At 37.3% G+C, this 26,460-nt stretch overlaps 2 protein-coding genes and 1 pseudogene across 2 annotated transcripts; 2 read left to right on the top strand and 1 right to left on the bottom strand.

Annotated features, from left to right (window-relative positions):
- Nucleotides 1-371: 371 nt before the first annotated feature.
- On the top strand, nucleotides 372-2,145 carry LOC144703141 (putative acetyltransferase At3g50280; annotated as a pseudogene).
- Nucleotides 2,146-12,118: 9,973 nt separating this feature from the next.
- EMB1796 (Pentatricopeptide repeat (PPR) superfamily protein) lies at nucleotides 12,119-14,320 on the top strand. Its single transcript, XM_078575225.1, has one exon. It carries the CDS (start codon nucleotides 12,166-12,168, stop codon nucleotides 14,188-14,190), a length of 2,025 nt encoding a protein of 674 aa, XP_078431351.1. The 5' UTR covers nucleotides 12,119-12,165; the 3' UTR covers nucleotides 14,191-14,320.
- Nucleotides 14,321-14,407: 87 nt separating this feature from the next.
- LOC144703129 (uncharacterized) lies at nucleotides 14,408-18,821 on the bottom strand. The gene is made up of 6 exons (XM_078575224.1): nucleotides 16,370-18,821; nucleotides 15,707-16,284; nucleotides 15,426-15,635; nucleotides 15,123-15,337; nucleotides 14,946-15,034; nucleotides 14,408-14,576 (listed from the first exon to the last, which is right to left on the bottom strand). Exons 1-5 carry the CDS (start codon nucleotides 18,669-18,671, stop codon nucleotides 14,983-14,985), a joined length of 3,357 nt encoding a protein of 1,118 aa, XP_078431350.1. The 5' UTR covers nucleotides 18,672-18,821; the 3' UTR covers nucleotides 14,408-14,576; nucleotides 14,946-14,982.
- Nucleotides 18,822-26,460: the final 7,639 nt, after the last annotated feature.

Below are 26,460 nucleotides of genomic sequence, written 5' to 3'. Positions count from 1 at the left end.
GCGCATAGATGGTCAAATATATGGCATCTACACTAAGCTCAATAGAAACCTCTCCATCAAGTTGGATTTGATATTTTTAGAATTTTGTAAAAAATATTAAATAAATATCAAACAATATTAAATAAATTCTGGTCCGGTTTGACCCTTGGACGTAATCCTGTTTGATATTCCAGTCTGTTTGACAAACCGGTTCGGTCCGGTCAAACCAGTCCTTGGTCCTAAATGTCCAACCCTAATCTCACCCTTTCCTGCTTCTCTCTCCTCTTTCTTTTCTATCGCCAACCATCTCATTTCTCTTGACTTCTCTTGTCACATCTCACGCTCTCTCTTGTCTGGGTTTTTTTTTCTTTCTTTAACTTTCTTATCTGTCTTTTTTCTCTCCTCTTTCCTCCATCTCGTCCGTTCACTTTTTTTCCCCGTTCTTCCTTCTCATTTGCTCCCGCTACTTTGTTTGACTTGTTCTTCTTCCTTTTTTCTCGCACGCCACAGGCCCTCTGGTAGCATTTTCTTCCCTTTTATGAACCCTTGACCAAGTTCAAATCTTCATCTTGGGATCTATTCAAGATTGGCGCCCTCACGGCCACATGCCCTCACGTTCCTCGCTCATCCCCTATAAACCCACATAGCAGATAGCATGAAATTTGGAGAGCATCCAGTCTTCGCCGCCATGTCCCCCATACGCATCTTGTCCGAGAGTATCGTTTGCCCCTCTCAGAGACCACCCGCGGGAGGCAAGTCTCGCTGCGAATTGTCTCCGTGGGACTTGGCCCTGCTCTCATTTCGCAACATCCAGTACGGCCATCTCTTTTCTTTCCCGTCAGGCGCTCCCACGGAAGCCATCGTCGAACGCGTCACCTCGTCTCTATCGATTGCCCTCTCACACTTTCGCCCCCTCGCCGGCCGCTTAGCGTCGACAAGCACGACAATGGAGGGGGGATCTCCGTCTACATCGATTGCGATGACCGCGGCGCCGCGTTCCGCCTTGCAGCCGCAGATGGTGTTCACGTTGCAGATGTGGAGGCCAGGTCGGAAGACGTCCCTGCGTTTATCAATGACTTGTTCCCATGCAATGGCGCCATCAACTACGACGGCGTTTCCCTTCATCTACTCGCTGTCCAGCTGACGAAGCTCGAGGACGGCGTCTTCCTAAGCTGCACCTTCAATCACGTCGTCGGCGATGGAACCGCCTTCTGGAACTTCTTCAACGCCTGGGCCGAGATCTCGCGTTCTCCAACGTCCCACCTTCGTCTCTGTTCCGACCCGGTGCTGGAGAGGTGGTTTCCCGACGGTTGTAGGCCTCCAATAAGGTTGCCCTTCGCCCACAAAGACGAGTTCATTGAGAGGATCTCGGCTCCACCGCTGAGAGATAAATTCTTCCGCTTCTCGGCGGGGGCCATCGCGCGGCTCAAGTCGGAGGCAAACGAAGAGCTTGGGACGGACAAGATCGCGTCTTTGCAGGCTCTCACGGCGTGCATGTGGCGGTGCATTACCCGGGCGCGTCGCATCCCTGCAAATGAGACGGTACAATGCGGGGTAATCGCGGACAACCGAGGCGACTTAGCCCGCCGCTGCCGGAAGCGTACTTCGGCTGCGCAATCTCCCCGATCATCGCCTCAGCCACCGCCGGCGAGCTTCTGAGCCGCGGCGTGGGCTGGGCCGCGGAAATAATCCATGAAGCAGTGACCCGCCATGGCGATGAGGCGATCAGGGAGGAGCTTAAGAGGTGGATGGAAGCTCCGATAGTTTACACTTTTTCGATCATGGAAATGTGTGGCACGTTCATTGGAAGCTCGCCGAGGTTTGACAAGTACGGTTGCGACTTTGGTTGGGGAAAGCCCGTGGCCATGCGCAGCGGTGTCGCGGAGAAGTACGATGGGGTGATTTTGGCGTATCCAGGCAGGGAAGGCGGCGGCGGCATCGACCTCGAGGTCAGCCTTTCGCCCGAAGCTACGGCCCTGCTCGAATTGGATCCGGAGCTCAATCTGGTTGTGTCATCAGATTGCCTTCTCTCAGAAGATAGTTCATCGCTCCGTTGCATCAGGAGTAGGAGTATTCAGGCTGATTAATTCGCCGTTTTTATTTTTGGGTGCATTTATTAGGGCTTTAATCAGTAAACGGATGTGAAATGATAAGGATTTCTGGAGTTTTTAATGGTTTATCAATTCTGTTTTCGTGGATTTTAACAGATGACAAAGCATAAGGAAAATATTTTGATTAAATAAAACATAAAGACACTGAGAGCTCATTTGGATGGAGATGTAGCCCAACAGAATATATGTCTGATATTGATTTCCATTCACACATGAGTTTACAACTTCTACGGATGGAGAATCTAGTTCAATATGAATGCATGTTGGAGAAACATCGAGGAAGAATACGCTTTAGTTAATGTGATTCGAGAATCATACGGACTGTTTTAGAGTCAATCTTAAACTAGTACCATTTTATCAATATCATACAAACTATTTTTTTCATTATTCCGATACCCAACTGAAAATCATTCAACTCACTACCATCATAGATCTGGAAACTACTTTCTCAACTTACTGTCACTCTTTGTAAAACAGTTTCATTTTCCTCTTGAACTGTGTAATAATCCTATGCTTTTGGATATGTAATATTCCTAAAAGATTATTTACCATGAGTAGATAATTTATATTTTCACATCACTCTTATAAGATATAAAATCTTCATGATATGGAGATGTCAATAGCTAATTATAAGAAATAAATTGAAAATATATTTCTATTTTCCCTTAAACTACTACCATTTTGGAAGAAATATATTTTGTCAAAGTTTTTATTTTCATTTACAAAAGAATATTTAATATTTATCATTGTGTCATCATGAAAGAATGATGCCTGAACTACAAACTATATTAGCAAGAGTGAGCATTCTATCAAGTGAGATTACCTAACTTTATCATGAAATCTATCTGAGGAGTATATCTCACAATGCTTATCATAAAAATCTACTTACAATTGATGAGTTTTGAAGAAAATTAATGATTGTGGTATTTGGAATAAAAAGAATAAATCAGAATAAACTTAATTCTGGGATGGAATGATTTGCCAAAGTGTTTCCATGATAATACTGATTTCCACATCTTATTTTAAACATCTCAATAATCAAGTTTGCTTCTTGGAAGACTGCCATTCTATTCTTAGTGAATGTATTATCTGTGTCATTAGTTCCCTTGAAATTTAAATAATAAAACTCATAGAGATATTCCTGAATAATAGATGGAAGGAATAAAATGATTGATTTGATTGCTGATCCAATTCATAAGAAAATTAACTATTTGGTACTTCATCTGCTTCATAATAATTGTGTCTAGGTTCCATTGAATTGGAATAATGAAAGTTAGGTTTGTCAAATTTGAGAACGAATTCCAGTTTAATAATTTCATCTATAATTAATTAAAAGAATAAATCCTCCTGATTAAAAGCATTTATAATATGGAGTGAAAGCACAACAAGTTTATCTATATATATTTCTGTAAATACTTTAGTTTTATGATATATAATACATATTTTCCATATCCTGAAAAAAAAATTATGCTTTCATTGGAACAAAGTTTGATGCCTTAAGAAAAGACCACATAGCCTAATTGACTGCAAGTTGAGTAAGCTACGAATCATTAATTTCATTTGTGCTGGGGACCTTGAACTCCTATAAAGACAGCTCCGTAAAAAAATATAATAAAAAAGAGAATTAAGAGTTAGGTATGATTAGATTACTAGTTAAAAATGATTTTCTTTTAACTTTTCCTGAAAAGCATGTTAACCCCATTAAGAATAATTAAACCTACATTAGGACAGAGTAATCTTTCAAAACCAAAACAGTTTTCTGCATCAAATAAACTACAATAAATATTCCTCCACAAAATAACTTGTGAACCTCATGTACCAATAGGGATCTTTGGAATGTCCTTTCTAGCATCAAGAATGTTGTGGATAAATATTCAAATTAATAAGAGAGAGGTACTAAAAAAATAATGCATAGTGATTCTCCCAATATACTCCTCTGTTGTATCCTACTTCATTCCAAGGACATTTCCATCTCTTATTTAAGTTTTTGGATGCTACCCTGTTCCTGAATTTCCTGCATCCTGTTTAGATTATCATTTAAGTGAAGATTGTCCGAAAAAGACAAAAACATTTCATTCATCTGAAAGCTCTTAATATGGGGCCAATACATAACTGCCTTCTTGTCCCATAGCACTTTAAAAGTGGAACATCGTCTTGACCCAAATTTATAGGCTACCAAACTAATACCTAAATTCTTCACGCATAAAACTAATTTTTATTATTATTAACATGAGTTATTTTCTTCCTTGAATTCTAGGGCTAACCATTAAGTAACTATGAAACAATTATTCACGTACATTGTTTTGTTAATAAAAATTATCATGTAATATTCATATAATTCAATATCATATAAAATACACAAATAATCATCAATATAGTCTAAATTCTGATTTTTGTTAAAAAATCATATAAAAGTTTTTACACAACACTTCTGATTCTATGTTAATAAGATGATGCTGTGAGAATTTTATGACTTAAAATCAGATAATATCAGTGATTTATCAGCTCAGATATCAAGCTAACACAGGATGTGTTAGAATTTATTTAAATAGGAAGTTACACGATGATTTCATACAAAATTAACCATATGTATGGCAATGATTCGGCTAAAAATCTAACACGTGTGATGGGTATTTCAGACAGCCTTTAACATAAATTAGGTATGTATCAAAATATTCTAGTAGACTTGAAGCTGATAAAATCAAATTAAGGGTTTTAAACTGTGTTTGGTGCTTTTGAGTTTAATCAATAAAAGTATAAACAAGTACTCAAGTAAATAAATCTAGCTTATTGATGAGTACAGACAATCTCAGTGTAGAAAATTATTCAACGATTTAACTGTTTGGTTCTAGAGGCCTTGACTTGGATGAGCAGAACAAAATGATGCGCAGCGGAAGACTTTTGCGAATCAAACGGCATCGACAAAAACCATTAAAACGAAGTACCTTGCACGAATCTCATTAAAACGAGTGAGACGAGTAGAGCTGCTCAAGTGTGCAGCCCCTAGACGTATCCACGCGGTCCTCCGCGTCGGATCTCCTCCTTCTCGTTGACGAGCCCCGTTCTTTCTCCGTCGGCATCATTACATCATCCTGATCACATCAGGGATGGAGAGGGGGTGTGGGGAGAGCGGAGAAGAAGGGGAAAGGCCCCTGAACAATTCTGGCATGGGTGAATTTTGTTCAAGGCCTTCCCCTATTTATACTAAGTGGGTATTTTTCATAAAAACCCCCAAAGCTTAAGTATATCTTCCAACGTCCAAAAGACCATTTGTGTGTGACCCTCTAGGCCCATGTATCAGTCTACTTAACAACTCCAACGACCCAATAACCTTTATTGGCCTTCCAACTTAATTAACTATATCATCATATAGATTAATTAACGTCGGATCGATTTAACCCAATCGATAGGTCGAGACTCCGACACGTGGGGTGCCAAGCTACACCTCGTGTCCTAGAAGATATAAAGGAGTATGTATCGACTCACTCATGGAACCTGTTCATCATCGGTTACCATGTATGTATAATCCCTCATCCACTTGACGCTCCTTGGACGACTTAGGATATGGTCAACTGTCAAACCCTAATCGGTCATCCGAGTTAGTACTGATGCATCCGGCAATCATCGGAGAACTCTTCTCCAATATTTCACTGCCTTGGCCAAGGACTTCATCGCATCATCTTCCTTGAGCTGTCACCTCTTATACCGAGGGTGGACGATCCCATCTTGACCACTCAATCGCCTTCGTGTACTTCTTGATGCACCCGAACTAAGACCGTTTAGAATCCCATGATTAGAGACTCGTTGGCCATAGCCAAAGTACAACCGTCCGTCCATAAGACATCTTTGGTATCTTAGGTCTAAGGACCACTTACACAACTGTGACGTGAATCAACCTGATTGACAGTTCGGTATAATACCATTCAGGTATTTGTACGGATCAATTCAGCAAATTCTTTCCACTAAAGAGCACCCACTATCTATCCTTAGTGTCGCCACACTAATGGCTACGGGACCGGCCATACTCATCATATGAGTGAGGCTAGATAGTGCTATTCTATCCGAATACTTCAATGTCCTTCTCGCGTATCCTTTGAATAGGAATGTTTAGAACACATGCTTAAAGACTAGTGATCTCCATATTACGATCTCATCATAATTCACTAAGTCCGATCATGCATTCATGGACTTCATTATGAGCATCACACGTGCACTATAATGAATATGTTCTATTAATGAATATGGAACGAGATATGGACTGTGTGATTGGCTTGTCGGCCACAATATTTCCATCATTAACATACTTTAACTTGTGAATAATAACATGATGGAAGGTACATATAAAATATGAGACATTGAGAAATGGAAAATGTGAGTCCATAAACATGAAATTAGGGTTGAAATTATGCTTCAGGGTTTTGATTTATAAAAAAAAAATATAATAATTCCTTACTTAGAAGGTGTTGAAAAAGTGATTTTTCAGTTAGTATTTTAAGAAGTTTTTTATATTTTTTGTATTTCTTACGAATTTATATGACTAAGTTCAATCATAATGGAAGAAAAATATTTAAAGTACTTTATGAACATAACATAAATACATACTTTTATTATTTAATAAATTTATCAAGATTTATTAGATTTTAAAGATTTTATGGGGAATTATTTGGTAAATAATTGAATTAATAAAATAAATTCAACTTCACCCGCCTATTACTAGTGATTTTTGTCGGTGCCTGGGCACAAAGGGGCAGCTGGTACAAATGGCAAGTTACACAATTAAGCTACGGTTGGGGATGTTCAAAAAATGATGTAATATTTTCTTCAGGAGGAATTTTTTATTCTGGTTTGATTTGGTGGAAAAACCCTTACGTAGGTTAACTTATTAAATGTTAGTCTAGCAAAAAATAGAAGGGAAACAGCTGAAGTAAAAGGAATGCATAAACCTTTTAATCACATTAGTTAGTTTTCAAGATGGCATTTTCATCTTTTCCAAATCAACATATTTGGATCACTGCTCTGCATGTTGGACACATTTAACAAAGAGTGGAAACAAGAAATCTTATGTGCTTAGGCTGTTGACATTTCATTGGGAAAGACATAAAGGATTGAATACAATAAGGGGGGAAAAGAATTAAAATAGAGGAAGTAAGAAAACTTTGAATAGAGAACGTAAAATGTTCTTGGCTCTTAGATATAATTACAGTGATTCCAGGTACTTTCAAATCTTGAAAATCCAGTCATGATCTTTTTTATCCTCCAAGAGGAAAGAAGATGCCAAATTCAAATTTATGGAGTAAGTTCCAGAAGTCATTATTCATTTTCACATGGTCTCTAAAGAGGGTGAAGCCTGGCCTTTTATCCTTCTCTTTAAAAATTGGGCATTTTATTTTGATCCAATTTATGGCTTTAGCTTATCATTATTATCCATTTTCATCTTGAATTTAATGATAACAATATAATAATCTTGATGGATTCATAAGTAGTATGCGACGGTAGAACGATGTGTGTAATTGGGATGACGTAAAATGAGAAACATACTGTGATGTGAAGGTTCCAGATGTGATAGAAATGTGAAAAGTTATGATGTAATAAATATAAGCTAACAATAATGATGAAAATAAACAATGTAAGGCAAGGATACTTATCATAGATCCTTATGTTTTGCCATAATCACGGTAATTTGCGAATATAGGTGAGCTTCCTCTCGTCTATGTTGCCTCTCTCAAAAAATTTAAGAAAACAAGAACAAGCTTATTGTATCTCAAAAACTCACTTTCTTTTAATCAGAAAACAAGGATGATTTTTACAAAGATTCAGTCCTCAATTTATTGATCTGAGTTCACGGATGGGTAGGGGGAGTAATACAAAGCAACCCTTATTTTTGGCACATTTTCCTTATCATCTGTGATCGGCGCCTCTAGAGCATTACGTCCTTGACGGGAAAAAGGAAACGAAAATGTATCTTATCTGATAATTTACATGTGATGTGGTGTCACATTGGCGCATGTGACATCGACACAATTTATCTATTTTTTAATGACACGCTGATGAGAGTCATTCAAGTCATAAAAGAAATGTGCATATAATTATTAGATGGCATGGCTGCACTGATACAAAAAACACATCAATGCCATTTTTATTTTCTGCCAATCATGTGACGCCAAAACACCGCATTTTATTTAAAACATTTTCAAATTTAAAAATGCATAAAATAATAATTGTTTTTATTGGTTTATGCACATACATTTATTGAAATTTTAATTTTAGTTTTCATTGGTCCTCATCATTATATGGATTAAAAAGTAAAACTGTGATATCTAATCATTGGTTGTCACGACATTACAATTTGAGATGCCATAATGGCACCTTTTCATTATGTTTAGCTGCACTAATCATTGTCAAAAACTGTGATATGCAGGTTCATTGAATTTAAGACTGAAAATTTTGAATAATTTCTATTAAATAAAATATTACACATAGAATGATATGAAATATATTCCAACTTATAAAACTATTGTCTTTCTGAAATAATATTAAATTGTATGGTTTTCATTCCTCTGCATAGTGCTTGTTGTCACTGATTCACCACCTGAATGAGAAAACTAGATAATCTAAGAAAAGGTAATGAATACTAACGGTTGAATTTTCTTTAAGAAAATCAATGGTCACATTTAAATCATTCTATTTAAATAAAGCTCATCCTGATACTGGCTTGAGCTGGGTAATTTTTTGCCACTACATCAGCCGAATGACGCTAGCACTCCACCATAGAGTTGGCAGTGAAGATGGTAAAGATGGGCACCCTCTCCTCCAAGTGTGACCAAAGTAGTGGAAAATTATCTTGAAGTGACGTCTATAGTTACCAGGTTGAATATGGGGTCTATGCATCTTGAGGCTGGACTCTACCGCTTCCCGTGCAGAGTCTTTCAGAGATCCAAAAGGAAATTCAATTTTATTCCATGCAAGACTATTCTATCATAATTTTGATTTAGTTTTAAAGTCCTTTTGAATATCTGTTTATTTCTTTTATTGCATGTATATTCTTTAATCTGTTGATCAATGCAATGAATATCAATGCAATATTTTATCATCATGGTTGTATATATTGTTGATGTAATGTTGATTAAATGTACTGGGAATAAATATCTCAAGACAATAAATACCTTCAATTTCAATTTTTAAATAAATGACAAAGTAATTTTTTAGGGATGTAGTTAATTTAAATGAAATACTAGAAGGTCTTATCACAATGATAGTATTTAATTGACTTACTGAGGAAACTATTTACCTAGGTATACGTTGAGTCTTTTGACTTATCAGTCTTCTTTGAGTCTATAATTCATGGTTTTGGTATCTTCTTTGTCCATATAGATGAGATTCTACTGATTGATAGAGACCTGGAAGATGAGCTATCCTAAGTTCAGGCCTATCTTCAGTTTCAGGCTTCCACTAACAATTGATTTAAATGAAAACGAAAATCAAAATACTTAAAAATAATTTTAAAGTTTAATTAATTTTTAAATTTTGGGAATTTTTAAAGTGATTCTAAGTAGTTTGGAAGTTTTAGTAATTTTTAGTGTGAAAAAACAGAGAAACGTTCTCTGGTCAAAGAAATCTTCAAAACACCTTTTGTTTTTTTTTCCTTCATGTAATGCTTTTACCTTCAAAATAGGTCAGAAAGTAGAGATAGAGCTCAAAACCCCTATATCTCAAACAAAACTCTGAGCCATAGATTGATAATATTCTTTTCACAAACAAAGATACAACGGTATCATGCTTAACTAGAAAAGTATATTATCAGTATAAGGCCTGCACTCCATGAGATTATGTAAACAAAATCACTACCCCTTGAGCTTGGATTTCATGTGGCTGTTTTTATATCTATGTGATATGTCAATCAAGCAGCTATGTAAAAATTTTAGTCACATGAATTCCCATGAAGTAAAAAGCACATTCAGGTGAACAATCATCAAATGGAAGGTTTTTAATTTAAGAAACCTGTGATGGAAATATATGCGGCTGGCAAGCCAATAACACTTTCCAAATATCATTAAATATTAATTGATGCAATTTATATATTGTATCAATGATTGTATTCATGAATAAATGAATATACAAATCATGACGTAAATCTCATATTTTATTAAATATGTCATCTAAATATTTATTTGAAGACTAATACAGTAGGTTATAAAAAAATAATATCAATATCAAGTCCCACACATATGATGAGTATAGCTGATCCATAACCATTAGTGGGATGTATTAGGGATTGATAGTGGGTTGTTTGTAGAAAGAATTCATTGAATGGATACAGATGAATCCCTGAATTCAGCTGATCCATGATTGAAATTAAATAGATAAATAATTCATGAAGGTGATTGAGTAGTGAGATGGTATTATACCTTACAGTCAATCATGTCGATTCATGTCACCATTGTATAAGTAAGCTTTGGACATAAGGCATCCAAGTCATCATATTGATGGAAGGTTGTGTTTTGATTATGACCAATGAGATCCTATTAATGTGATTCCAATTTTCTTACCTTGCATGATGCAAATAGTTCATGAAGGAGATTGAGTAGTCAAGATGGAGGTTGTCTAGCCTCTGTATAAGAGGAGACAACTCAACAAAAAGGATGCAATGAATTCCTTTGCAAGGGCAGTCAAATATTAGAGATTAGTTCTCAAATGATTTCCCAATGAATCAGTACTATTTGGGTTGACTATTCCCAGAGTAGTCCTCTGATGTCAAGCTGATGATGGATTCTACGTACACAATAACTAATGACAATAAATCTTCCATAATAGAGTTAATGTACTCCTTTGTATTTTATAGAGCACAAGGTGCAGCTTGGCACCCCACGGGATATAAATTCAACCTAACTATTGAATTAAATAGACCATTAATATATATATTTTTTTAATTAATATATATGTTGATATAGTTAATTAATAAGTTCATACAATAATGGTTATTATGCCATTAGAGTCAATATAAAGATTAATACATGAGCTTAGAGAGTCATTTGGATCCTGAAAGATATACTTAAAGTACAAGGATCTTATAAAAAAATTAATTAAGTAGAAATGAGAGAGCCATGAACGAAACTCACCTAGCAAGAGTTATTGAGGTTCCCATCCTTTTTCTCACTTCTCTCTTTGGGTGCCATCCTTTCCTAATGCAATCTGAATGGAAAAACAAAGATGGTTGATCAATAATGAGGCTCGTCAAGATGGAGAGGAATATTCGACGTGCTAAGGATAGGGTCGATACATCTAGAGATAAAATACTCGACAATTCAACACGACCAGATTGAAGGACCAAAAAATCGTGGATCTGATCCACACAAAGGTGCTTCTATTCAATGTATTTAAAGTATCCTAAAGTGTTTTCTCTTCCACGGTGAGAATCATTATAGGATCGTGTCAATCACGATCTTTGAACCCAATCTCGATAAATCAACTTCAGATCAATTACTAAACGACAAGCTTGGCATGATTGACATGTATACACCCTTAGGGAAGAGTGTGAAAATAGATTATTCATTTTTTCTCCACATTTTCTATTTGTTTATTCATGTTCTCTTTACCAGCCTATAGCTTCTAAATTTTGTTCCCTTATTATACTGTACCCCTGTACGTTTATTTCTCTCTCTTCTTTCTACTGAAAAGTAATATGCATTCACCTTAAGTAAGCCAGTATTTTGATCTTCAAGAACTGGCATTCACAATCTTATTAGAGTAAAAAATATATCACTAGAAGGATAGGAGCAAGGCTAATGTATAATATAAGCTACACAAACCGCTTATAAATTCTGCCATACATATCTTTAGTGCCATTGATCCAAGTGATAAATGCTGTACAGCACTATTTAGTTATCTTCTCATCCTAAAAGTATTGGTGGAGATATTTTTTCACCTCGGCAAATCGACGGTGAGGATGAGTCGATGAGCTCCTAAATCGCGGGGACTATTTGATGGATGAACGGCAGATAGCAAAGGAGACCATCGGAGGAGCCGTTCTAAAACCCCAGAAGAGCAAACCCCAGTCGTCGCCTTCATCGTCGTTCTCATGGCGCTGTCGAAGCCCTTCTTCTACCTCAAGTCCATGAAACCCTACCACCTTCGACTGGATCGCGATCTCCCCTCCGCCATCGCCGCTCTCCGCCGCTTCTCCTTCGCCACGCCGGAGGAGGCGGCGGCGGAGCGGCGCCGCCGCAAGCGCCGCCTCCGCATCGAACCGCCGATCTCTCCTTCGCGCCACGCCCAATCGCCGCCTGCGCCACAGCGAATGCCCAATTCGAGAAACCCTACAGCGACCAATCCCAACGCCCCCAAGCTCCCCGAGACCGCCGCCGCCCTCTCCGGCAAGCGCCTCGAGCTCCACAACAACATCCTCCGGCTGATCAGAGAAAACGACCTCGAAGAAGCCTCTCTCCTCGTCCGCCACTCCATCTACTCTAACTGCCGCCCCACCGTCTTCACCTGCAATGCCGTCCTCTCCGCCCAAATCCGCCAGTGCCGCTATTCCGACATGCTCTCCCTTCACCGATTCATCACCCAGGCCGGCGTCGTCCCCACCGTCGTCACCCACAATCTCCTCCTCCAAGTCTACTGCGACTGCCGCAAGACCGACACCGCGTTGGAGCATTACCGCTTGCTGATCAAAGACGCCCCCTACAACCCTTCTCCCACCACGTACAGAATCCTCGCGAAGGGCCTCGTCGACAACAACAAGATCGACAGCGCGGTTGAGCTCAAGGACGACATGCTCGCCAAAGGTACCTGCCCCCCTGACCCTGTAGTCTACAACTCTCTCATGTCTGGGTTCATCAAGAACGGCGACCCGGGCAAGGCGTTGGAGCTTTACTCGGAATTGAAGGAAAAATTGGGGGGAGGGGTCATCGAAAACGGTGTAGTTTACGGTAATCTCATGCACGGGTACTTCAACAAGGGATTAGAGACGGAAGCGATGGACATCTACGGTGAAGTTCTTGGTCCTGAATCTAAGGTCAGGTTTGAAGCGGCGAGCTATAACACGGTCTTGGACGCGTTGAGCAAGAACGGGAGGTATGAGCAGGCAACGTCGCTGTTCAATCGGATGATGTCTGAGCACAACCCGCCGTTGAAGATGACTGTTAACGTGGGGACTTTCAACGTGATGGTCGATGGGTTGTGCGCTAAGGGGAAGTTTGATGAAGCCATAGAGCTGTTTGGGAAGATGGGTGAGAAGAGATGCACGCCGGATACGTTGTCCTACAACAACTTGATAGAGCAGCTGGGAAAGAACAGGAAGACTTCAGAGGCGGAGCTTCTGTACAGGGAAATGGGGGAGAAGGGGATTAACCCGGATGAATACACATACGTTCTTCTAGTGGAGGCTTGTTTCCTGGTGGACAGAGTGGATGATGCGGTGGGTTACTTTGAGAAGATGGTCGAATCTGGGCTGCGCCCCAATACCACCGCTTATAATAAGACGATAAATGGGTTGATTCATGCGGAGAGAGTGGATCAAGCAAAGGGGTTCTTTGACAAGATGGTAGAGAGAGGGGTGAAGCCGGATGTAAAGAGTTATAATCTTCTGCTGGAGAAATTTTGTGAGATGGGCAGGTTGGATGATGCGCTGAGGACTGTGAAAGATGTGTTCTTGGATGATGATGTGTCGTTGTCTGGAGAGATGAGAGAGATGGTAGTGGAGGCTCTTAAGAAGGAAGGGAGGGAGCAGGAGCTGGAGAGGGTGTTGGAAGAAGCGGAGATAGAGAAGGCTGAGGCACTGGCGAAGGCTGCAGAGGAGAAGGCAAGAGCTGAGGCAGAGGCTAAGGCGGAGGAGGAGAGAAAGAAGGCTGAGGCCAAGGCTAAAGAAGAGGCGGCCAAGAGGGCGACTCAGGCTGCCATTGAAGCCGTTCTAGGAAAGAAAAGAGCTGCCGAGAAGAGTGAAGAACAGGGTAAAGAAGGGCTGTCTTCGTTTGGCACTGGTTCTTCAAGTGAGATCGATTCTTTGTTTGGTGGCGACAAGGGTCCTTTGTTTGGTGGTGACAAGGGTCCTTTGTTTGGAGGGGACAAAGGTCCTACAGGAGAAGTCAAGTCTGATGCTTAGTCAACTGCCTGAAGAATTTTATCTCTGAAATCTTGTCTTCTCCTTGATATCTAACTATATAAAGACTTGAAGTAATGTTGGATTTATATAATGTTCTTCGTCAATGTCTTGAATTAGTATTTTGCCGTCAGTTGCCATGCAGTCACTCTGTTTGTTATCTTGACGTTTATTTGACAACGTTTAGGTTTTCCTTCAACCGGACATGTTCGCTGTAGCATTCATGCAACAAACTATTTACTATTTTCTCTTGCTAAGTGAAGAACATAGCATTCGAGTAACTTGCCAATGAGAAGAGAGAAAGAGTTGAGAGCATGATACAGACGAGGATTTCTCACTCGGTGAAGTTGAAGCCAACGGAGCAGTCCAAATTATCCTCACGGATAGATCTGCATTTATGGGTTTTCCACCAATTACACTTCGAAATTAAAAACAATATGCGTATTGAAAAAGTAAGAACGAATAAGCCAAAGGTATCCAATTAAAGCCGAAAAGTTTAGAGCAGTCCTTTCTACGGATCAAAAAAGATAAAGTATTCGAAACTTAGCTTCATCAAAAAAGGTATGACGAAAGTGTTCAACTACTCTTTATGATCTTGAGTAAATGTCAACAGAACATATGAAATCATTTTTGACGAAAAACGATTTGTTCTTCAAGATCCTTACTAGGATATCACTTGTGAGGCGAAATGATTGGACAATTAAACAGTGATATCATGCCACCCTGATCATAGGGCTCGATTAAAATTAAAAAATTACCTTTTTCTATGGAAATCTACAAGGAGATGGCCGAAAATTATAACGGGCTTCTCTTCGGTGTAGACTGTTGAAGCAGCCTATTGGATCTTCTGCATGTATTGAAACAAAAAAAGGTTAAGAATGTCTGTGGCAAATACCAAAAAAGCTTCACAAAACATCAAACAAACAGAAAGAAACCTGCGAGTAGATTTGTCAGAGTTAATGACGCCTTTCATTAATGTGCCCATATCTATCCCCCGTTCTTTCATAATCTTGTCATGATACATCTTGCTCCCGATTTCAATAATCTCTTCCTCCACCTCCTCCAACGTCTGGTCTACATTGAGTTTGATTTCCCCTTTCCTCACAACAGTAATGTGGAAACCATCAGCTTTGGCTTCCCTAAAGGCATCCTGCGGACATAAAAATATCAGTGCATTAGAAACCCAAAAATCCCATTTAATCTTCTTTTCCGGAGTCCATTCAATAATAAAAATGTACCTTTGGAGGTCTGGCTACCACAAAAGCACTACCATTGCCCAGCATTTCCAAATGGGCCTGAGTAATGTGGCAAAAATTCTTTGAATCCCCTGGATCCTCAAAAGCAATGACGTGATACTGCTTTGGATCCAGTTCAAGATCTGCAGCCATCTCCAAAGAGTAAAATCCGATTTTCGGCACGTCGTCTTCAACTCTGTACAGTTCAATGCACTTAAAAAAAAAAAATTGTTAAACAGAACCCTTCACTTAACGAATGCAATCCAAGAAATATTAATCCTCACCAGGACAAACTGAAGATCCAGCCACCAAAGATAGTCTTCTTCTTTTTCGTTGACGTATTCCTTGTACTTGCTGATGACAGCTTGATGCCCAAACTTTTCAATTTCTCCTCTAAGTTTATCCATTTTCTTTTCGATATACTTTCGTTTTCGTCTTGGTATACTATCCATCAGATCGGCCACGTCCTGGATCTCTTTCTCTGTGATCCATCTATCTAAATCCTTTCCCATGTCTCTCATTATTGACTTCACTTCTGGGTCTTCCTCTGTATTATAGAGTTCAAGAAACTCCCTGGACCATTTCTTTGTATGCTCCCAATGCTCTTTACCCAGCTTTTTCCCTGATCTTATTGAGCCGTCGCTACTTTCTATGATAGTTTTAGGTCTTGCAGATGCTCCATCAGAAGACAATTTCCTCTGATCATTAACAAGAGAGGAAGGTGATGGTGGGGATAATTGACCTTCTACTTCGGGCATTGTTCCTGTTGAAAATTTGTTGAGAAATTCGGGGTCTTCATTAAGTGGGGGCCCTTTCCACCGGGGTATAATTTTCTCCAAAGGGTCATGAACGCTGATTCCATCTGGAACATAAGAGAAAAATTATATAAAATAACTTCAATGTCAAACTACGAAAAAAAAATAAGGGTCTCATTAAATAAGTGTTACCAATGCCGTAGTCAATGTTTTCAATCTTGGAGTGGAGGAATTCATGTAATGCTGACATCTTATTGTTCACTTTCTCTGCCTTTCTTTCAAGACCATTTAAGAATGAGCTTTGTTCGTCAGCAGTCATCGAGTGAAAAGGATCACGCCCAGCCAACTCATTGTCCCGAACTTTAAATACAATGTCTCTTAGGTTTTCATCATTCATCCACTCAAATTCTTCATCATCCAATGCTATTTCGCCTATGTCTGATACAAGAGATTCACGTTCTCCAGCTTTTTCCCTAGCTAACAAGTAGTTTTGCTGGAAACCAGCTCCGATCTTCTCAAATAAAGGATTAAACATCTCAAAATTATCTTCAAGCCAGCTCTTCTTCTCATCCAGAACTTTAGTTTCTGTGTGGGAAACATGAATCTTAGATTCCTGAGGAGATTCTCCAAATCCTTCTAAAGTTTCTTTAAAACTGTCGAGTTGTTGTTCTTGTTCTTTGTGACGAGAATCTTGAATCTCAGTTTCACCGGGCTCTCCAGAAGACGAGCTTTGAAGGGATACGTCATCTGAAAAGACAGACAGAAGAGTTCTTTCCATGGTGCTCGGCAGAAATTTTGATTTTTGGACATCTTCTATTGTATCTATGATTGAGTTCCCGCTCCCACCAGTTGAAAGGCTTGAAGAAGAAGAAGAAGAAGAAGACGAAGAACCAGACGAAGAAGCAGAAGCAGAAGCAGAAGAAGAATCAGAAGCAGAAGCAGAAGCAGAAGAAGAATCAGAAGCAGAAGCAGAAGCAGAAGAAGAATCAGAAGCAGAAGCAGAATCAGAAGCAGAAGCAGAAGCAGAAGAAGAATCAGAAGCAGAAGCAGAATCAGAAGCAGAAGCAGAAGCCGAAGAAGAAGAATGTCTTTTAGAAAGATAATCTCTGGCATCTTTGAGTGATACTAAAACTTTTGGCTTCATCGTAGGAGTCCTCTTTTCAGGTGGGTTCTCATGATCAAACCTTTTTTCTTTATCCTCGTCCGACGTTTTTTCACTTGATTCAGTATCCCAATCTCCAATAGAACGTCCATTAATTTCTGATGATTGGATAGCATGAGGAGTACAACTGCCGTTTGAGGAATTTTCCACTGAATCAATTTCTGAACTGATATCTGATTGCCAGACAGGTAATTGATGCTCAGAAGCTAATGGAAGGAATAGAGAGTCATTTTCAACTTCTTGTTCTAACCCAAGAACTCTTCTTTGATCAAACTGATTTTTCTGGGAATCAGATGACATCTTTTCTCTGATGTTCTTCATCAGTTCATGCTTATCTAGCAATGGCGCTTTCTCCAACTCCACAGGCAACTGAGCAATATTATCAATGACCTCAACAGTCCCTCCCTCCGCCACTGTTCTTCCCATTCTTGATTTGAACTTTCTCCTCAGCATTTCTTTTTGTTCCCTCGTAATTTCTTCTCTACTATTCATGGACAGTAACCCCTTGAACGAAAACGCAAAGAAAACGCTGAAAATTAACGGAATAACGAATAGAGGGGAAATGCCCGTGAGCAATTTACCCCCTAGTTTAAATGGATGAAAGCTTCGGACAGAAATAGATGAATTCATGCCTTCAACAACAGTTTTCGCAATGGTACTGTTCCCGGGGAGCTCGTTTCCCCCGGCTTCAATCTCTTTGGCTATAAGTTTAGCTCGGGAAACCTTCTCACTAATATCTTCTTTCGTCTTCTTCTGCTGCAAAGAAAACCTTCCATACTGATTCCTCCTGATAATCTCTTCTTCGTCCACAGAAACCCGGACAACCCTACCATCGCTGTCCTTGTAAATCGCGAAAATTGGAGCAGTTCCTATTCCCCAGACTTCTGAATCCTTTTTGCATTGATCGACCCATGATTCTAACTTACTCCAATTCTCAGACTGGCGAAGAATCTGATGGTTCTTCTCGCCACCTAGATTCAACTCCACCCATTCTTCATCCCCCTGTTTTCTACATTCCTCGCGCTCTGAGAAGTTATCTTCACTATTTTGCTCATCTTGTCCAAGAAAATTATCTTCTTGACGAAGTTCGGGATGTATAACGCGTAGAATTGGACGCACCTGGTCTCCTCTGCCGAGAAGCTTCTTCCTTAGAGGATTCCGGCGTTTGGGTTGGTTAACCAAGCGCGAGGATATCAGCAATCTACGGGTTCTTGGAATCACCTTCGAACGGATGATGGGGAATTCAACTCCACAAAATGAAAAGTCCCCGCTTTTCGCTACCGTGGCCCCTAGAGACCATCCAGAAGAAGAAAGGAGAGGTCTAGAATGCATACTGCAGGCAAATTTCGTCTCCCAGCCTAGCCAAGAACATGAGAACTATCAAGGTTGGGGATGATGGGCACCCATCTGTGGCCACGACGCAAAACCCTATATAAATCGTAGATTCTGAAGCCCCGGGAGAACCGATAGACTGTTGATGGGGATGGGTGTCATCATTTATATATTTGATGTAATCCGTGTAGTGATTTATACTCTCACTTCATTGTTGATTTGAAATTTCCATTCATCATTGACACGGCTTGTGCATGTTGGGTTCAACGAGCAGAGATCTGGATGTAAGTGGACGTGTAAATTTGGTCCTGAGGAATTTTTCGTGCTTCCTTTTTAATGTTTAAAATGATTTTAATTTTCGAAGAGTTTCTCTATAAACATTTTTTGATATGTCTTTCTTAGTGGGTTAGAGAAAATGTACTTTGTAACGTGTAAATATATGCATGTATCATACAGGAATCTCGGGGCTAACCTTTTCTTATCTATTTCCACATCATTTTTGAATATACGAATTCTAAATATGATTAACACTATGATTATGCAAGTTGAATATGATACCTAGTTATCCTATCTAGGTGTAGGAGCTGGATCTGGTCATAATGAAGGATTTCAACTTCGTTTTTTATGCTTAAAATTATTTAAAATAGATAAAAGTTATCCTAAACATTTACAGATATATCTTAGTTATCGGTTGCATTATATGGTTTACGAAGTAAAGATACAAAATTAAATAAAATTTGGGGTTCATTATGTGTCTGATACGTGCCAAAATATGTGGGAGCATATGTAGCCATTTATCATTAGTCAGCTTTCTAGGGGTCGGTCCCGTATGAGAAAAAACAGGCAACTCAAAAATGGTTGAAAAACTTCAATGTGATTAGAAACATTTTGTGCAACTTGCACTCCATGAAGAAGGCTCATGATCCCTCTAAGGTATCCAGCATAGATGGTAGGAGGTAGATCTTAGTAGTCCCTATTTGGGAATGTTGTAAATGCAATGTAACCCTGTTATCTGTTTTGGTACTATTTGGCTAGAACCTCAAACATGTCATATCCATGGTTCATGGTCCTGTTGACTTTGTTGTCTTGAATGCCTTGGCCCCCGATTTGGTTGCAATAGGCCCGACATGAAACACTTAAACCATTTAATTTTCTATTTCTCAAAAATATCCAATTATATATATTAACCATACAAAATCGGTCAATTGAACTCCAAAATTTTACTAAAAAGGTAATACATTTATGAATTTTCCTCCAAATTTGGTATCCAAAACTTAAGTATTATGGGTTAATTAAACTTATGAATTCTTTGCACTAAAAGATTCATTTAAAAACATATGACACCAAAAATACCATAAAACTTCATGGATTTGGTTTTCTATTAAATGGAAAATGGATATCTTACTTTAAGGGTCTCTGGGAACTCATGAGTTCTGTAGAATCCTTCGGGTGAGTAAACAGGGCTATGAACTTCAATGAGACCATCATTCCACTCACATGCCACCTGAATCTTATAATTTTCATAATAATGAAAATTTAATGTAAATTATTTGGGATCTTATTGAGATCTTAGATGAGGAAACCATGTTCTATGCATAAAATCAAACTCTTATATCGTCAAAATTATTTATCTGATATTTTTTTTCCATGTATATCTGATTGTATATTAAAGTAGTTATTTGATTTCAAATGCCCAAGCCTCTGAATGAAGAGCAACAAGTAGGATAAAAAGACATCCTAGTTTTCTACGCTCTCTCTTCAAACATATACAAACCTGGTGGATTTGTCACTTTTGATTTTTGATCTTATAGTTGGAGGAATTTTTTTCAAAAGTTATACACACCAATCATGCACTATAAATAAACTTGATAATATTTTAATTATGAAGATATATATGGGGATACGTAGTTAAAATTTTGCATATCATTTTGAGATATTTTGGATTCATACATGATCAATTATTAGAATGAGGTTTGCACCATAGAAGAAATATGTATCAAATCAAACTTTTAAAATTAAGAAAAAAATTGATGATCAAACCTCCTTGTGCCTTATCAAATTTTCTACTGTCTACATCCATGAATGAGTCATCACAAGCCTTAGAAGTTTTCAACCTATTGACAGATCCACACAGTCCTAGATATGATAGACATCCTTGTTTTCTTTCAGTCAATGTTACCAATAGATTTGTGATGGATCTTCTTGTTGTTCCAGTCCCACTTAAAGGTGAGGGTCCCAAGAAAAGAAGAGAAAAAGGGTTACCCAACAAGGAACTTTCATGGACATTTCTCACTGAAGACTTTGGTTCCTTTTATGCTTCATGTCATTTTTTTCATAAAATCCATTTAACTATATCCATTAAGACCATTCAGTGGAAATATGGGATAACTGCCTTCTGAAGAAGAGGTGAAGATGATTTGATCTAGTCATTGACTGAGGTAATGTAAATATTGTAAAATAAGCTATTTTAGTGGTTTCCTGATGCATCAGTCCAAAGAAGGATGACCCACTAGTTTTGGAGAATTCACTATACCACAAATCATTCTAGGAGTATTGGGCACATGAGTTTTTATGCATGCATGGTTAGATGAACTCCTTTTTACCTTCTAGAACGGACTATATAGCTTGGCCCTTGGTTTATCCTACTAAGGATTTGTGCATTATGAAATGAGGAAAATCTACTTATACAATCTTTCCCTTCGCTCACCAAAGACTTATCATATAATATTCATTGAGTTTGTCCTCTCTAATTTAGAGGGCATCAGTGCCATCTTTCCCAGACAATCACCTTCACGGACTTTTTTCTGGATCATTTATTAAACTGTTTTTTAATCTCATGATTAGGTACTCTTTGGTAAAGATAAAATATTTTCTTCCTTGCATAAAATATCTTTTAGGTCTCAAGCCAAAGACCACTTACACAATTGTGACAGTATTTTATACAGATTCATATGGATCAGTTCAATGTGCTCTTTCTCCAAATATCATCCACTGTCTACCATTTAGTATATCCACACTAACCTCTAGGGATAAACCATCTTCAGCATATGAGTAGGAGTAGATACTGTTATTCTATCTGAAACTTTTTATCAATAAATTTTTCCAAAAAATATTGTTCATTATTTCACATATCTATTGGTTTGCAAAATTAGTCCCACAAGGACATATAAATCAGACTAATTATACACATCCTCTCTTTCTTTTATCAAGGGTTCCGTCAATTGATATGTTTCCACAAATAATTCCAATTCAATTTCTTGATATGTATCCTCAATTTTCAAAAAAAATACACTGATGATAAAACCTGTTTAATTATAATTTTTAACAGAATTTTGATGAGTGAGTATTACACAAAGAAAAATATGGGATTTTATCTTCAACATAGCGTAATAAGGGAAAAATACTAAACTATCAAAAAATCTGAGGAGCTTCTACTAGAATTTTCCTTTGCCTTCTTACGTGGCATTCCTTCCTATGGGAAACACTTGCCTTCGTGCATCAGGGGACATTATCATAACTACCTCCACACAGTCCTCATCCTTCTTAATCTATTTCATAACTTCTCTAAATGATGGTGTCAGCCACATGGAGGGAGACCCTCACATGTGGTTTTAAATGGGATATGGCCAAAAGACCGACCAACACCCACCTGACTAGAAGAAATAAGAAATTAATAGGAGTATAAAAGTTATCTTCGAGTTTCATCTTATTCTAATCTTTTAGAGCCACTGAATAAAATCCTTCGTTTATTTGGATCAGTTAACAAACAAAAAGAAGATATGTTTCTTTCTTGGTGACACACTATGCTCCATTCATTCAAATGATTTTATGGAACTTGTGAACAGATTTCCTAGCAGCGAGGGAATCTAGGATGAAGGGCTCGTAGAACCAGCTACCAGAGCTATTGACTAAAACAAAAGGAGCCTAAACCATTATTTTTTAGAAATAAAAGCAGTACAACTCAAGTGAGACTAAAAAGTTATTTTTCTATAGCATCCCTAGCGATTATGCCCTAAATATAAAACAGAGCATAGTTGAAGCTTTCGTTAAAATCATAGAATGGAAAAAAGTTGTTTTATGACCAAACGACCTATGGGTAACTATTGAGACTTTGGACTATCCAGACATATAATTCGAGAGATGGTTAACACATATTTGTTACAGGGCACTACCAGGACTAGATGGTAAGGATAAAAATAACCTTCACTTTTTTTTAAAAGTCTCTATGATTTATGATCATGGTGTAGCCATCTTTCCCATTTTGTATAAAATTTTAGGATATGTTATTGAAGGTAAATGATCATCACGATATGATCACTTATAATTTCACACATCCTTGGACTTCACTAATAAAATTGTTCATAAATGATGATAAATATCATTTATATTTACAAATTTTGAACGAGATATGGAATGTACATTTGTCTAGTTAGCCATACATTTCCATTATTTAATTTTACTCAAATGTACCTTCATGGCTGCTTAGAACCATGTTAAATATTAATGGTGGGGTATCAGGCCATGTTTCAGTTCAAACTTGATAATCTTAAACAGAAGATGTAAAACAAAGTTGTAACAACAGTTGAAATTTGATGATCTAATCACTTGTGCGCAGATCAAATTTGTAATTGATATGTTCATTCCAAGAATTTTGAGATGTTCATGTTTCCAGGCTCTAGAGTATCCACTTAATCTTTGACACATCAAAACTCATCCTTCATCTCGATGATCTCCATTATCAACCATAGTCATTGTTACATCATTCTGATCTTATTTGAAATGGAGGGGATTCTAGGGGAGAATGGTGAAGAAATGTGGGCACCAAAAACTTCTGGCCTGCATGAATTCTGTTGATGGCCTTCTCCTATTTATAGTTAATAAAAATCTTAAGTATATCTTCTAACATCTAGAAGACCATTTGTGTGTGGCCCTCTAAGCCCATGTATCAGTCTAATTAATTCTGATGGCCTATTAACTTTTATTAGCCAACCTAATTAAATATAAATACATGACCACTTATACTAATAAATCACAGACTGACTTAACACAATCAATATTTGATTTTTTCCCATCCCATGGGATAGCAAGCTAAATCTCTTGCTCTGGAAGATACAGAGAAATACATTAGCACTCTTAGAACATTTATTATCATCAGTTACCATGTAATCATAATCTATCATCTACTTGACCAATTAGGTTATGGTCCTCAATCACACCCTAATTGGTCATCCGAGTTAGTAATAATGCATTAGGTAATCCTTAGACAACTCTTCTATGATATTCCAATGTCCTTGCTAAGGATTTCATCACATCATCTTCCTCAAACTGTGTCCTCCTTTATAAAGAGGGGAGACAACTCCCATTTTGACTACTTCATCACCATCATGAGCTTCTTTCTACATTCGAGCTAAGACTTATTGGATGAATAGAGAGTTTTAGGTCATAGTCAAAATAGAATGGTCCATCCACTAGACATCTTGGTGTCTCAAGTACAAGGACCACTTACACTACTATGAATTGAAATAACTTGATTGAGAGTTTTTTATAATACCATTAAGGGAATCATACTGGTCAAGTCAGTAAAATAGGTCCTCCATGAGCACCATCTGTCCTTTGAGTCTACATATTAATGGCTACAATATTGGATATACTCATCAAATTGATGTGAATAAAGAGTGTTATTCTATCTGAATATCTTAATAATCTTCTTGAGTTTCCTTCAAATAAGGATATTTTGGAACACATTCTTAAGGACTAGAAATTTTCATATAATGGTCTCATCATAATTCACAAAGTATGATAATGTATTCATGGACTTCATCATAAACATCACACATGCATTATGATGAATTGGATCTATTCATGAACATCGAAGAAGATATGGAATTTGTGAGTGGATTCTTTATATTTTTCTGGCCACATATTTCGATCAACTTGTTTCTTACTTCCATCTTAGCAATGCAAAGATATTTCATCAAATTTACACCACATTTTCATCAGGCATTGATGAAAAATGCATGGGAAAATAGTATTATTTTCATATAACTTTAAAACGTATGATCATTCATGACAAACGGAAGACTTGGTCGATACATGGATGTTCCTTAGGAAAATATTTTACTAATAGGATAAATATGAATTCCAGGATGGTATTGTGTTTGATTATAAATGAAGTAAATTCATTTCACGAGTGTGTGATTCATAGTCCTTAGATGCCAATGTCATTCTATGGATAGATGATTGAGTTACCAGTTATTAACTATGATGTTAGTTTAAGTTGAAAAGGTATGACCTAAGAAGGGATGATTAAGGTTTTTTAAATTGTAAATTCACTTTAGTCTAATTTTATATGTTTAAACTGGTCGTCCTGTCTAGGGACTGCGGCATGATAAAAAACCTTTGAAATATGGCATAACCAATATACCAAAAAAACAAAATATTGGTGAACCTCTATCATCCTTGATCCCCAAAGCCTTCCATGGTGTGACAATTCTGGACCTCCTTTGAATTTTCCCTAAAGCCTTCTCTTCTTCCGCCCCCATTTCTTCACCTAGTTGACCTTAAAATCTACTAGGTCACACTTAAAGTTTTTACACTAGTTAATATAAATACTCACAGATATCCAAAACATCTAAACAATATCAATTTATAAGGATATTTAGTAAGAAATAATCTTTGAATGCATTTAAATGGAAAACTTTGAATGTTAAGTCAAATATAAAAATATGGTTCAATATACCTTGTTTTTATGTCATTCTTGATTTTCTTCTTTCCTTTTTTTAATCTCTATATCGTCTTGCATGTTGATGTAGATTCAATCTTTTCACCACAAGTTGAAAAAAATGGAAATCAATATTCTTCATTTGAAATTTCCTAAAGTGCTTCTAGATGTTTCCTCCTTCTATTGCCTTTAAATTTCATAATACTTCACAAAAATAATGAGTAATTATCCAATGAATAAGGATAATCTTAAAATAAGAAGACCCTATTTTTTATGATTCTTTGAGTGAAGCTCCCATGAATTATCTTGCAATTTGCTGTTTACTTTTCTCCATGATTTTGCAATGCTTTACTTTGTTTCAGTTTAACTTCATGTCTCCATCAAATGATACATTTCTAGACGATATGGATTTGCATGAATGTTAAAAAATAGTTCATTTTAATAAAACTAAAAATTATTAAAAGACATCTCAAAATTATGATATTAACACCAAGGTCCCTTATGATGCAAATCATAGATGACGGTATTTTCCCCTTTGTAATTTCCTCAATGATCTTTATAATTCTTAGAATTTTAAATATGATTAGCAACTAAAAATTATTATTTTCATGTTAAGGTCATTGATTACACGAACTCTAGGGTACATGCTAGCAATCCTTGTAACTTCTCCAAGCCTCCACCAAAAAAAATGATTTTCTATGAATAAAATCAAATATTTGAAGTAACATGTTAGATATTCGAAATAAACTTCTTGAAAATAGTCTCTATACTTAATTTTATTCATCTAAATGTAAGCTCGTTTAAAATGATCCATTGGTTCGTGTATAGATATCTAACATAGATGGATAAATCAATATTGACCAGTATACTTCACTAATGAAATGATATCTGATTATTATAAATATTCTTTTAAAGATATAGGACATGTTTATCAAAATGTCATGAAAATCTTGCGACCTAAATTAAACATCACGTGTCTTTATGTATCTGAAGGTAGTCATCTAATGCATGTACGATTTGCATAGTTTGAACTATATCAAGTCGGTTATATTCATATAGTTAGAACTA

Source organism: Wolffia australiana, chromosome 5 (genome assembly GCF_029677425.1).
Source record: "Wolffia australiana isolate 7733 chromosome 5, ASM2967742v1".
NCBI lineage: Eukaryota > Viridiplantae > Streptophyta > Magnoliopsida > Alismatales > Araceae > Wolffia > Wolffia australiana.
The sequence above is the reverse complement of the archived record's forward strand: the minus strand, read 5'-3'. Positions and strand labels throughout refer to the sequence as shown.

Excerpts from the sequence above, each read along its gene's own strand:
- EMB1796 (XM_078575225.1), top strand. The coding sequence starts at position 12,166 with ATGGCGCTGTCGAAGCCCTTCTTCTACCTCAAGTCCATGAAACCCTAC.
- LOC144703129 (XM_078575224.1), bottom strand. The coding sequence starts at position 18,671 with ATGCATTCTAGACCTCTCCTTTCTTCTTCTGGATGGTCTCTAGGGGCC. Across the intron at positions 15,338-15,425 it reads TGGTAGCCAGACCTCCAAAG|GATGCCTTTAGGGAAGCCAA; the intron begins GTACATTTTTAT and ends TTATGTCCGCAG. Across the intron at positions 15,035-15,122 it reads TCTGACAAATCTACTCGCAG|AAGATCCAATAGGCTGCTTC; the intron begins GTTTCTTTCTGT and ends CAATACATGCAG.